We start from the raw sequence: 14,994 nt of genomic DNA, 5'->3' as shown, positions 1-14,994 counted from the left end.
CTGATTTTCATTCATGAATAATGTTCAAGAATTTTTTTCTGACACTGCAAATTGTTTTTGATGTAAATGTCTAACATTTCTATAATGCCAAATATCAGTATATCACATCTGATCTTAATTTAATATCATAAGAACAGTGTATGAATCTACATGACCATGAAGGATTAAAGATTTAAATGAAATGAATTATCTAGCTGGGGCAGAGGAGAACTACAACAATGACTTAGTTCCTGTTTTAAAATATATGAAGTAGAATCACAAACTCTCAACAGTTGAAAGGGATCTCATACTACTATAGCCTTAACAAGTGGTAACCCAGACTTTGAAAACCATTGCTTTGATGACCACCTTCAGAGAAGGTGGAGTTTGTCATCTGCCAAAGCACGTCATTATACCTTTGAATAGTCCTAATGCTTAAATTTATTGTTAAATTGTTATTTCCCTTAAATCAAGTCTAAATCTGTTTCTGCAATACTCAAATTGTTCCTAGTTCTCTGAAGCCTGAACAAATCTGTTCCATCATTTCTTTCCATATGGCAGTCTTTCAAATACTGGCTATCATTTCCTGACCAAAACTTTTCTATTTCACAATAGGTGTATCTCGAGATCTTTCAACTGATCCTTCATAGAATATGATCTCTTACCCTCATCATCCTTTTTTAACTTGTTCTAGATGCTCTCCAGACTATGTCAATTTACTTCCAAAAATGTGTCATGTAGAAGTGAAAATAATCATCTGCTATGTGGTTTGACCCAAGGAGAAAAAATGGAACTACAATCTGTGGTATTAATATTCTGGACACTATGCCTCTCTTAATGTAGCCTAAGTTGGCATTCTTTGTTTTTTTTCCTTTTTCAGCTGCCATATCATTCTGCTAACATAAAGATCAACTTTACAATAGGATGCTGAGTAGTAATTTAATAATTATCTATGTTTGGAAAAAGAAACTGCACATAAAATGAAATATTTTGATAGACATAAGATTATCTTGAACCCAGGCAATAAGAAAACCGAAATTGTACTCAATTCCCAAAGATATTCAAGACCAAAACAGAGTAGCTATCTGGGATGATGTAGGTACTCACTTCACTGGAAAAAGGGGGCTGGACTAGATGCTCTCTTGAAGTCCCCCTTTCAGCTATATGATCCTGTCAATGAATTATGGACTCCCTATATGACAGTTTTGGGGAGGACATATTTCACACAGATTAAAAATACAAGCTACACAGAGATGATGTATATAATACTAGGTTCATAACGTGATCTTAATATGGAAGCTCTACATAAAGCTTTCAAATAATTAATCTAAAATTTTATTAGTGCAAGTACTCTTCTTCCACCAATACAAACTAATCTGATGGTTACTATGTCCTTAAATCATCCTTTGGTAAAACTGATAATGCATCACTCTACCATAGATAAGGCTAATTCATGAATGAGGGACATAAATAGTCTGTCACCAAGCCTATATTTTCTATCTTAATGAGATCTGCTAGAGCTTGCCCTCTGCTGAGCTGATCCAAGGTTACTTCCATGTCAGGATGAGCCAGCACTAAAGAGTAAAGTCTCAGATGGCTTTTCTTAATTAGAGGGAAATGTCTCAAGAAAGAATACAAACATTGTTCTATTCATCTCTATAGATAAGGCTAAGATAAGAACTTGACAATTCATAGTTCACATGCCATTAAACCCCCCCTTTTTGGTAAGATATTGTTCTGGAAGTGAAGGGGATCTTGTAACTGTGAAAGGTATAAATACTGCCATACTTCCAGAATGATCTATATCCCTTCTCCCCCCCCCACAACCAACTGAAGAATAAATTAAGGTTTAAAGGAGTATTGTCTCAAAATTAACATTCTACCTTTTTGAGTAAGGAATAGTGATATCCTTGAAGCATCTTAAGGAGACAAAATACATTATTCTTTCTTCCATCTGGCCCTATAGTTTTCTCACAAACATGAACTGTCTTAAAGGAATCCTGGAAAACCCAAAACACACACCCTTACCAAAAAAACAAAACAAAACAAAACAAAACAAAACAAAACAAAACAAAAAAAAAAACCCCAAGTATCTGGTCCCAACAATAGCCCTATATATGGCCACCCTTGCTAACCTCTCCAGAAAGCAGCCAAGAGCAAACCAATAGAAAGTACATGAAGAAAACTATATATTTACCAGATAAGTGATCAAAAGTTATAAAAGTTTTCAAAGAAACATAAACTATCAACAGACATGTACAAATCAAAACAACTCTGTCTTCATCTCACATCTATCAAAATGGTAAGGATGATAAAACATAGAAAGAGTCTATGTTCAAGGGGCCAGGGGGGAGACAAGCATATTAATACACTGTTAGTAGAACCTATCGTTTGTTCTAATAGCTGGGGTGGGGGGTGGGGGATGGTTGGAATTGACATTCACTCAGTAATTTCATTCCTAGATAAATACCCCAAAGGAGAACACAGACCAAAGGAAAAGTTTGCATATATACCATAACATTTGAGGTAGGCATATTTTTGTGGCTACATAGTAGCAAAAAAAAAACAACAAAACAGAAAGTATAATGGCTGGCATTCAAATGGAACTGGGCTCCCTCCAAAGATTACAAATGATCTTTTAACTATCAAATCGAATGGTTTTCTCTCAATCTTTACCCTTCTTACTTTGATGTAGCTGATGCTTCCCTGTTTTTGTGATACTACTCTACCTTAGCTCTCCTACCTATCCCTCTCAGTCTAACTTTTGCCCAATAATCTCAGCCAGGTCATACCCGTGAATGGTGTGAATGACCCCCCACCACCCTGTCCAGGGCCCTCTTCTCCCTCTAGATTATTTTACTTGGTGATACCCCATCAGAGTCCATGGATTCAATTATGATCCTTATCTGGCAATTTTCAAATCTACTTAATCTGTTCTCCCCTCCAGTCTCCCGTCTTTAAATGTCTGTTAGAAACATCAAGTTGGAAGTCCCATGGACATCTTAAACTATGTCCCAAACCAATCTCATTAATTTTCCCATTCCAAATCTTCCTCTATTCCTAACTTCTTTCTTACAATTGAGAGTACCACTATACTCAGTCACCCAGGCTCAAAACCTAAGTATCATCCTTGAATTCTAACTTTCACTCCTGATCTCCAATCACTGTCAAATCCTGTCAATTCTATGCCCTCTTCTCTCCTCTGACACTGTCACCATCCTAGTATAATATGACCTCATCACCTCTAACAATTTATTGGATGGTCTCCCTACCTCAAATCTCCTTGAACCTAGTCCATCCTTTACCTCTAACTCACTCTAAGTCTGTACCATGACCCTAATTCAATGAACTCCAATCGTTCTATAAATCTTTCTGAACCAAAAGCAAAATCCAATTTTTTGGCATTCAAATTCTTCAAAATAGGGATGCCTGCCTCCCTCCCTTTACAATCTTCTTCCATCTTATTATCCCTTACACACTCAGTGATCCAAGTACTGGATCTCTGTTGTTCCTACACAATACATCTCCCAAGTCTACGCAGTATTTTCACTGGCTGTCCATGAAGGATACAGAAAGCTGTTCATCTCTGCCTACTAGCTTTCCTAGCCTTTCTCTATGTCCTCATTAAAACCTCATTTTATACTTTCCGATCCCCCTTAATTCCAGTGCCTTCCTTCCAGTATTAAATATATATTGTATACAGTTTGTTCACATATACTCATTTGCACGTTGTCTCCTCCATTAGACTGTGAGAAGAAACTATCTTTAGTTTCTCTTTGTATCTCTAGCAGTGTCTGGCACATAGTAGGCATTTAATAAATGTTTGTGGCATAAAGGAAAGTCAAAGAAATGGATTGTAAAGAAATAAGTAAAGCATTTATTAATGTGCTTATTATAAATGTATTTTAAATTATACTTGTGCACAGCGCCTGCATATGGTAAATGCTCCAAAAATATTCATTCACTTCCATCTAGCAATCAATCTCCTACTATATGCTAAGCACTATGCTAGACACTGGAGACACAAATAAGAAGGAAAGAGGTCCCTACTTGCAAGTCGCTTATATCCAAAAGAGAGAGACAACAAGTACATATCTAAGTATATGTAAAATAAATAAAAGGAGAATATATATACAAATAAATGGGAAAAGAGGCCTGTACACTAGCAATTGGTGCAATCAGGAAAGGCTTCGTGTATAAAGGGGATGCTTTGAGCTTTGCTTTGAAGGAAGACATATTCTGCAGAGGAAGTAACAGAAGGAATGTATCTCAAGCAATTTGTATGGAGGCAGATGACAAAAGTGTAATAGGAGAAGACCAGAAAAAGTCAGTGTGGCCTGACTGTTCAGTGTAGGAGGAGGAGTAAAATGTCAAACAAGGCTGGAAAGATAGCTGCTGGTTTTGAAAGAGGAGTTTATAATTGATACTAAAGTTGTTGATAAGACATGATCAGATTTTGTGTTTATAGTAAATCACTATAGGGTAGTATGCTTATAATACTGGACTGAAGTGGTGAAAAATTTATGGTAATTAGCAGGCTGTTCAATAATGAGCTATGGGTGGCAGCTGTGTGAGTAGAGAAAGAGTCAAATGGCAAGTCTAGATTATAGAGTACATTATTAAACTTGTAAGCATTTTAAAAAGTAGATGATTTAAACAGATTATAACAAAGCTGACCAATTTCTATTTTTTATGTCAAAAACTACTAAGCTTTTCAGTAGAAAGCCATGGACATCCTTTGCCTGAATTCATTGAGATATCTGACAATATATTTCATGGCATATCCTTGTGAGGTGAAGAAGAAAAGAAGTACAGGGAGATGAAAAGTAGAGAAGAGGGTATACTAGATAAAAAATGGTTAGGTGGATTGGTGTAACTAATAAGACACAAAGGTGTTGACCTTTTAAAATGGTGGGAATACTCCAGTGGAAGAATACAAGGCCTTTTTCTTATTTAAAATTTTAAACAATTACTTGGATGATAGCATGTGCGGCATATTCATCAAAGGAAGTTGTTACCAGAAGGTACCACTTCAAATGAGGCCATCTGAGCCCAAAAAGAACCTCACAGCCTGAAATGATGGACTGATGATAACAAGATGAAATTTAACAGTTAAAATGTAAAATTAGGCATTTGGATAACAACAACTGTACATTATAATAACAAGGAGATATGGCTAGGAAGCACTATTTTAAAAAACACCTAACTGAATAAAATGGAAATACATCAATCAAATATGCAGAAAATGTTCATTGATCAGTCAAAGGAAATAACAGGATAAAAGAATTATTTAACAAATGAACTTGGAATGTGTATAAGTCAGGTATTCAGACTAGGTATGAATTGTGGAGGTTACACTTTATTCTACTGAACAGAGGAAATTAAAGCAGAATATATCAAAATAAATCTGTTTAAAAAATTCCAATGGAAAGAAAAACAACAGAGAGGAAAAAAATTTATGGTAAATAAGTCAGATTAGAAACCTAGCATCTTATATAAAGAATTATTTTAACTTTTACAAGGTAAACTTCTTTAAATAAATCTTTAAATAAAAGATTCTTGAGATAAATGGTCAATCACCAAAGAGAAAAAATTATGAATGCTCAAACTTCAAGAATAACCAGAAACCAATGAAAACTTTTGAGGTTCCACTTTTCCTATCAAATTTACAAAAATAATTAAAATCAATGAAGTACAACTTCATTGAAAGTATAACTGCAAATCAATGCATTCTTCTGGGAAAGCATTTTTATACAAGTAAAAGGTACAATCCTAACAACCTTAAATAACAAGAATAATAAGAAACTAACGAAATTTGTGTTTAATTTCAAAACAATAAATTTTTATTTATGAAATATTTAAAATAAATGCTCATTTACAATCATTATTACATGCAAATAATTATGACTCATTCCATCCTCAAATTGGGATCACTGAGAAAAAAGAAAAAACCTCGGGATTTTAATGATTTATAACCATGTTTGGTGAATCTATAGCACATATACTGGAGGGGGCTGGGCTGCTCTCTGCATGCCTGGGAATATTTCTCATGTAACCCGTTCCCTCAGTCTAGCAGCTCAATGGGAGTACTTACTCCCTCTTTTCCTACCTGGGGTGGGAGTGGGTGGGTGAGTGCTCATATGTGGCCTGAGGTTTCCAGTTTGGGCTCTGGGTCTCTAATAGGTTTGCCATCACTGGTCTTTAAGTTCAATGAGTTAGGATAATACAGCATTTAAAGGAGATAATTTGATCACAGTAGCACTAATAGGACAGTCATGTTTAGAAGGGTCACTGAAAAACTCGAAATTGTTCTTGAGTGAGAGATGATCAGAATCCAGAAGAGAGGAGCCAGAATATCCCATATGAGGTTGATGGAAAAACAAGTAGCTGCCTTCAAATATCTGAAAAGCTACTGTGTTAGAAAAGAGAGATAAGTCTCGCTTTGCCTGGGACCAGAAGGCAATTTGTATGTGTTTCGGGGTATCAGATTTCTATTTAATGTTAAGTCTAAATTGCCTGGAGGGCAGGTGGACATTTGTCCCAGATGGGGCATATTGAGATTCTAGATCCGAGTAGGAGTAGAATTATCTGACCAGACAGGTTCTTTCCACATACAATTCCAAAGTGGTAAGTATTCTTGATATATTGACCAACTTAAACCTTCTGGTAAACTAAAGTTCTATTCCAGTTTGATTTTGCTTAGCTATCTATTTAGTTCAGTGTGAAAAGAATCAAGAAATGTATCACCAGGGCTACTAGATAGCACAATTAGTAGAGCCAGTTTTGAGGCTGAGAGGACCTGGTTTCTGGTCTCTGACACAACTTCCTAGATGTGTGACCCTGGACAAGTCACTTAACCCTCATTGACTAGATCTTACCATTCTTCTGTGTTAGAACTGATAACCAATTTTAATTGAAGGTAAGAATTTTTTTTTAATCTATCTTTCCCAGAAGCTACCAACAAGTATGAAAAAAAAAATACTAGATTACAGCCATTAACTTGGCTCCTTTTATATTCAGAGGCAAAAACAGACCACATATAATGGACCCTAGATCACAGTACACGAGAAGGCTGGATAATTGCTAGAGTAATTCAAACCATCAGGCAGTTCCCCCCACCCCTCCTGACAGTGACTAATCCCTAATATCACCCTAGAATTCCTAGTCATAAGGCAGTAATGTGACAAGTTTTAAATGTCACCGCCAAATATTTTCAGGAGCAGTAAGGAAAGTGGTATGATATTCTTGCCAAGGACTGAAAGGCTGCTTCTCTGAGAAGGGCATCTCATGTTCTCAGGACATCCATATATTTCTTAGGAAAGAGTTTTAATATTCAAAATTTTCAGACCATAGAATTTATTAACAAGACTTATTTAAATAATGGTTAATGACCCCCTCCCCGTTACATAAAAACATGACAAATGTTATTATCAAAAAAGCAAACTAATCTAAATAGTTTTAAAACTCCAAAATGAAAAATGTTACTTACGCCCAGAAGTCCTCAACAGTATCAAACTTAGAGATCAGACGAAGGTTTGCTTGCCAAGTTTTGCTCTTATCATTTTTAAAAAACCAGAGTGCCCATCTAAAAATTAAAAAACCAAAAATGTTAATTCTGAAATCAGAGGTGAATGCTATTCCAATAAGGGAAAATAGCAGTGAGAAGAACTTTATAAAGGAGAATTAAGGAAAATGAGATATAAACTTTTGCACTGGAGATTAAGAATTAATATCTAGTCTATCCTATAGACATTTGTAATTTCTCAATTTTACATACTCATCCCTCTCTATATCATCTTATCATGGCTTAAAAAAAAAACTAATTCTATATTGTGGAGTTTTCACTATATTTTGGGATTTTGTGGATGAATACTGAACACAATGGAAATGCAGTACACTCCACTACTGAAAGTTTGGCTGATGGAATGAAAGGCAACCAACCACAGCTTTGTGTTCTGTATCCTGGGCACTGATTGGCCCAATGGGAGTGTGGGAAAGGTTAATAAAAGTGTGGAAAAGATTTATAGGAGAGTGGGATAGGTTTATAAAGCCTTAAAATATATATAATAAAATAAATATAACACCACTACTTTGCAGACTTTCACCTAAATCTCTGGAATTAACTCCTGCAATAGATGAGGGATCACTGTATATGCAATTTGAAATAAAAGGAAGGGCTTTGGATTAATTTCTCAGATTCTTAACTCAAGTACCAAAACTCTTAAAGGGAGCACTCTAAACTCTAGGAATTCTCTAATATGTACAAAGACCCATATATTCCTATTCCTGTCCTTTTCTAACTAATATTTCACAATCAATTCCTTTGAGTATCACAACATCATTGAACTGGTGGGTCTGCTCTCTTTCCATTTGTGGATTCTAATCTATCATCCATCAAAAAGAACTATTAAGGAAAAGTTGATTGATCAGTGAAATGTGACAAACCAGGAACCTTAATTGTAAACATAATACCAACTAAACAACTCAAAAGAGCTTTTTCTTCTTGTCATTCAGAGGCCGTTTTCAACTGACTTATGTTTTCCTGGTTGTGCTTCATACTATTATCCACGCATACATAAAATACTAATAAACTATTCCTGGGGAAATTCTTTTTAATCAAGACTTTGATGGATATTCTTATCAATGGCATGGGACCAACTATAGTTGTGAATGCCAGTAAATTATTTTAGAAGGACTACTATTAATTCATATTTGATTATTTAAAAGTGGGTAAATCATTTCAAGGCAGGGGGGAAGGTTATAGGGAAATAGTAAATCATTTTAGTATGTAGAAGTTGTATAGGTATAGCCACAAACATTAATTAAAAGAGGCATAAGTTATATCATGGTGGATAGAGGCCCAGCTTCAGATTCAAAAAGAAATATGGGTTTAAGGGTTATGACACAAAGAAATTGGCCAGACAATAACAGAAGTTGCTGATCTGCATTGGTACTAATGAAAATCACAAATCCAGTTCACAAAAGCATCTGCCTCATGTTAATTTACTTATAAAGTGCTTTGTGTTTAACTGAATTTAGACAGTTGGAGAGAGTGGCTAAACAAGCTGTTGCATATGATATATTACAGAAGTGACAAGGGAGACGGTTTCAGAAAAACCTGGGACGATGTATATGAACTTGGGCAAACTGAAGTTAGTAGAACCAGCAGAAAAATGTAAATAATAACAGAAATATAATAACGATCAATTATGAAAGATTTGTTCAATACAATGATCCAAGACAATTCCAAATGACTCAAGATGGAAAATGTTACTCAGCCCAATTAAGTGCTTTATATTTAATTGAAACTGAATGTTATGAAATCATGACAAAATAATTGTGACCCCAAAGATGACATGCATGAAGATATTTCCTTTTCTACTCTTCTTCCTACTAGAACATGAAGTCTCATGAATGCTGCACTGTACTCAAGATAAATATATGGGTCATCTAGAATGTTTCTTCTATAACCAATGTTCTACACCATTTAACTTAAAATCCTAAGTTTAAGAAATTTAATGGACAATTATATACATAAAATTATTTAAGGACTGGGAGATTACAAGACCAGAGAGATACATGCAAAAAAGATTAAGGTTTAAAGGATTATGTCATATCTTATTAATTAATTACATATTTCTAAGAGGTATCCAAGTATAACTGAGCTAATTTTGAAGGTAGGAAGATCTAAGCTGCTCAAGTGCTTCTGAAATGCTCTAAGACTATAAACTACAGATAAATGAAGGGAGTTATCACACCAAATCTTACCTACACTGACGGAAGTTCTGGGCTTCGAATTTTATACAAAACAGATCAAACCTTTTGGGATATGCTCAAAAGGCTTACCTGTTCTGTAGTGGATGTTTTACGTAGTGTTCAGGGTTGGCAACCTCCTGATTGGTTTCAGTTTTTTCTTCTTCTGCAGGTGGGGGGTTAGGAGTGGTGGTGGTTTCCTACAGGAAAATAACCAAATATTATAGTTAAACTCTAGTCTCATATAAACATTTAAAGTCTGGTCTCATATAAACATTTAGTCTCATATTTCATTTAACTTAATTTTCAAATATCAATTCCATTTTATAAGCAAGGGTATAACTCTTTTTAAAAAAATTTTTTTTCAGTTCCAATCACTTTCCTTCTCTCCATCATTCTCTTACCAATTTAGAAGAATAATGACACCTATTATTCATGAAGTCAATCAAAACATTTCTAAATTAGCAATGTTCTTCCCACCCCAAAAAAGATATGAAAAGCATTATGTTCAATCTGCATTCAGATTTCATCAGTTCTCCCTCTAGAGCTGGATAGCATTTTTCATCAAGAGCCCTATGGAATTTGGAAAAAGCAGTAAGGAATAAGTAAGGGGGGGGGGGGGGGGGGATTAAGTGATTTTCTGCCCAAAGTCACATAGCTAGGAAGCATCTGAGGTTACATTTGAACCCAGGACCTAACCACTCCAGTTTGGCTCTCTATCCACCGAGCCAACTAGCTGCTCTTTTTTCCCTACTTTCTGCTGATCTAAATATCATGAATGGACCAAAACAATAATAATAAGCAGGATTAGGTGAAGGGCTAGCTGGGCTGTTATATACCTTAGAGGGGTAGAAATTGGTGTGATTATCCCTCAAAGAAGGTATAAAATGACCCCCAAAAGTTTTTTTTAATCAAGCTGTATACATAGGTTTCAAAAGTTCCACTTACCTAAAATTAATATAAAATATTTTAGCAAAAAAGTAAAATTGCTTCTTTGTATTGAGAGAGGGAGTAGTTTCCAGCCATCTCCCTGAAGTCTTCAGAAGTTGAATCACTACTTTAAATAAAATGACTAGAAATTTCTTTCACAAATAGGTTGGACTAGATGACCACTGAAGACCCTTAGAACGCTCCAATTCTGTGATTCTGCAGTGAGTATCCCCCCCTAATTTTACATGAGGACACATACTGATAAAAGTAAATGGCTACATTCAGTGTTACTAGTTTAGAAAAGGCAGCACTGGAATTGGAACCTAGATTTTGTTTATTCCATGTTCAGAACTCTTTCATTTAAACTACATATTTACTTTTTTTTTGCCACTGCCCAATACCATTCCAGCCTCCATTTTGAACATCTGGCATAAAATGTTAAAATGTTCAATCCTGTTATTTTCTATTGCTCTTTAAAGTGTTGATCTTTGTGGGCTCTAAAAACCACAGGCAACTTATTTTCCTTTATTGTTTTATAGGTTTTAGTCATTATAAGTGAAACTTGTTTGGCAGAGCCAATATAATAAACTCAATTCAATTAGATGGCACATTGGAAATAGTTCAGGATGTAAAGTTGAAAGATTGAGGCTCAAATGTAGCCTCAGGCACTTACTAGGTGTATGAGTTGGCTAAGTCACTGAACTTGTCTGTCTCAGTTTCCCCATTTGTTAAAAATGGGGATGTCATCTATCTCCCAAGGTTGTTGTAAGAATAAAATGAGATAATAATTTATAAAGTGCCTTGTAAAATTATTCAGATAATTATTAAAGGGCTTTACTGTATTTTAATTGATACTACATTTGATTAAAGGTAAGAACATATTATAGTAACATCTTATAAACTTGATTACTGATAAGCTTTACTAATTTTAATTGATACTACATTTGATTAAAGGTAAGAACATATTATAGTAGCATCTTATAAACTTGATTACTGAGAACAAATACTAAAAAAAAAGACCAGCAAATTCTAAAAACAATTTTTACAATAGATCTTTCTCAAAAGGCAATTATCAAACTAATTAAAATAAAACTACAATCTGATCCCCAAGTAAGCAGTCTACCACCTCCTTCCAGTATACTTTAAAAAGAGAAACAAAATTAAGAGACTGCTTATGCACTTCATGATCCATAGTAAAAAAGATTCCATTTAGGCAATACACATCACTTCTCTGGCAGAGTTGGTTCTGAATAAATGCTTGTTGCCATAACCATATGGCAAAAAGTTTGTGAACAAAGCCTTTCAACAAATTTTAGGGATATTTAAAAAATTTGTTATTAAGCAAGAAATAATTTAATTATTAATCTTCACAACCATTCCAATTTTATTGTGTTCTCCATTTTTAATCTTGATTTCTACATCTGGTGATTAAGAATGAATCATTTTGTTAAATAATCAATCCTTTAAAATATTCTATATGAAGATTTTTAAAGTTGAATAATCTTTCCCCCAATAATTTTTATAGCCAGAAGAGGTCTTACAGGCATCATTTCCAACTCCCTTCATTTCACAGAAACGGGAACTCTTAAAGCCCAGGTTTTTGCCCCAAATTAACATAGGCAGCAAGTGGCAGAGAATGGATTCCAGTCCCTGTTCTAAGACTCCAAATTCCTTGCCCCTTTCTATTGCACCACAATGTCTCTTTAACACTTTGTTTTTTACATAGTGAAAGAAAATAGACAGATAGATGGATAGACAAAAAATAGAGATAAGATAGGCAGGCAGGCACTAAGGGCCCTGGGTGAGAAATTCTTTATCAAAGCAAAAGTAGATTGGTATGTGCTCTGCAATGAAGTTTTTCAAATTGTCTGGGGCACTGAGAGATTAAATAACTTGTTGACTTTCCATGTGTCAAAGGCAAGACTTGAATAAGGTTTTCCAGATTCCTACCTGATACTCCCTACCAGATAGCAGTGTTTCTGAGAGATTATTTTTATTTTCTAGGAAAAATAATTTCCAAAAGGGAATGTAAGCTGATTTTAAAGATTTATTTAACAGATACTTATAAATTCCTATTATGCAAGGCACCATGCTAGGAGATACTCCAAAATACAGAGAAACAAAGACAAAAGCCAAAGAGCTCTGGCATTCAAGGCACTTCCAGTCTACTAAAGAGATCTGTAATCACAGAAATAGGTGTTGATACAAGATAAGGAAAGAATGAATGCAGCACATCTAAAAAACTGAACCTTGAAGGCAGAATGCCTTCAGTTAGTCAATGACTAGAAAGTCATTTGGCTAGAATACAAGTACATAAAGAAAAATTATATGAAATAAGAAAATTGGGTTGTAACATTATAAAGGGAGAAGGTATAGTCTAGAGGTAATTCAGGGAACCATTGAAAGTTTCTGAAGAGGGTTGTGAAAAAACTGATTTGTTGTGGGCAGGGACACATGAGCTACAGCATAAAGGGTGCTTATTGGGAAGTAAAATTGTTATGATAGAGAAAAAACATTCATATAGCTTTTTTTCCATGTATGTAAAAAACTTTTAAGTTTCACTCCATAGGGAAGAAGACCCACATTTGAGTCTAAGATTCGTTTCCACAAGTTAAAGACATGGTTGAATCACTTGCTGAGAAAGACTACAGCATATGGGGTTCCCTCACCTCACAATTCGATCAATTATCAAGTCCTCCTCCATACTCCTACAAGTTCTCAACTAGAATCACAGGGGATGGGGGGCAGCTAGGTAGTTCGAGGGATTGAGATCCAGGCCTAGAGATGGGAGGTCTTCAATTCAAATCTGGCCTCAGACACTTCCCAGCTGTGTGACCCTGGGCAAGTCACTTAACCCCCATTGCCTAGCCCTTACCACTCTTCTCTGCCTTGGAACCAAAACACAGTATTGGCATGGGTTTAAAAAAAAAAAAGAATCACAAAAGACAAGATTCAGTTGTGATTTTTCTAGGCGATAGTCACCTTCAGTGCCCACATCCAAAAAGAGTCAATAAAAAAGGACTAAAAAGTTAGAAAGCAGATACAGCCTGATGATACAGCCTGGTCAGTCAAATTGTCAAAAACTAACATTAATACTAACCCCATCCTCTGAAAGGAAGTTATTGTAGGAAGTTCAAGAAGGGGCAGAGTGCCAATAACTTGGTTCTGGGGACCAGGAGTAAACTGAAAAAAAATCTGGTAAATTTAACTGTCACATTTAGCATTTGACTTAATACCAAATCTCAGTTTCCATAGTGCTTTATAGAATCTCTTTTATAACTCCACCCCACTTAAGTGAGAGAAAATGGAAGAGAAAGGAATAAAACCTTGTGGCCTTCCTCCCTCAGGGAGGAAGTGTTACCTGAACTATGTAGTCTCATCTGTTTGAACCTGGTTAAGTCACAACCTCTGAGCATTGCCAATTGTATTCCTGTTATAGCCCTGACAAGTGGTTATCCAGGACCTGCTTAATGGCTTCATGTGAAGGGGGACCAACCCAACGACCTCTAAAGGCAGCAACGTCTCTCAAATTTCTCATCTCTGTTCCTAATTCCAAGAGTAGCCCTCTGGAGCAATACAGAAGACATTCAATCTCTCTTCACATACAAGACAGCTTTTTCAAATGCCTGAGAGGCCATTGTGACCCACATGAAAATACATTTTCTCCTCTCCATGCTAAACACTCCCAGTTCCTTCAGTCAAATGTCATAGGGCATGGTTTCTAGTCATCTTGGGTGCTTAGAAAACTCTAGCTTATCAATGAACATTCTAATGTGTGTTTCTGTTTCTGGTGTCACAATACTCCAGATGTTGCTTGATCTAGACAGAGTGGAAAGGAACTACTGACTCTCTGGTTCTGGAAACTACCTCTCTTCTCTTAAATGCAACCTTGGATTGCCCATGTCACACTGAATAGGATTCTCTCTCTCTCTCTCTCTCTCTCTCTCTCTCTCTCTCTCTCTCTCTCTCTCTCTCACGCGCAGTTTTACCATTCGATTTCATCTATGATTCAGGTTCTTCATTCTAGCAATTAAGATACTCTTAGTTCTGGACTGTCATCCAATAAACATCACCTGCAAATATGATAAGTATATTAACTATGTAATTATGCAAATTATCGATAAAAATTCTGAATGTTTCAGGATCAAAGAAAACTCTCTCAGGCACTGCACTCAATGCAATCCTAAAAGTTCAATCAAAAACCACTCTTTGGGTGTCCAGCCAATCGCTCAATCTGAATCAATTTCAACATATCATTTAGTCTACAACTAATCATTATTTCTAAAGGATAACATGAAAGAAACACACTTAGCCATATGCTTTTCTGAAATC

General features: G+C 35.4%; 1 protein-coding gene across 8 annotated transcripts in view; it reads right to left on the bottom strand.

Moving 5' to 3' along the window:
* The window catches only part of EIF4E (eukaryotic translation initiation factor 4E), a 62,185-nt gene that overhangs the window by 23,421 nt on the left and 23,770 nt on the right, over positions 1-14,994 (bottom strand). For 3 of the 8 annotated variants that reach the window (XM_056803165.1, XM_007495907.3, XM_056803166.1), the window contains 2 exons: positions 9,826-9,932; positions 7,469-7,564 (listed from right to left, as the gene is read on the bottom strand). In XM_056803165.1, the coding sequence (XP_056659143.1) occupies positions 7,469-7,564; positions 9,826-9,932 (203 nt within the window). Of the gene's footprint in view, positions 1-1,862; positions 1,949-7,468; positions 7,565-9,825; positions 9,933-12,203; positions 12,226-14,125; positions 14,279-14,310; positions 14,338-14,994 lie in introns of those variants that run through there. The other 5 variants (XM_007495908.3, XM_056803164.1, XM_007495906.3 and 2 more) reach the window with 5 other exon arrangements.

This window comes from Monodelphis domestica, chromosome 6 (genome assembly GCF_027887165.1).
Source record: "Monodelphis domestica isolate mMonDom1 chromosome 6, mMonDom1.pri, whole genome shotgun sequence".
Lineage (NCBI taxonomy): Eukaryota > Metazoa > Chordata > Mammalia > Didelphimorphia > Didelphidae > Monodelphis > Monodelphis domestica.
The sequence above is the reverse complement of the archived record's forward strand: the minus strand, read 5'-3'. Positions and strand labels throughout refer to the sequence as shown.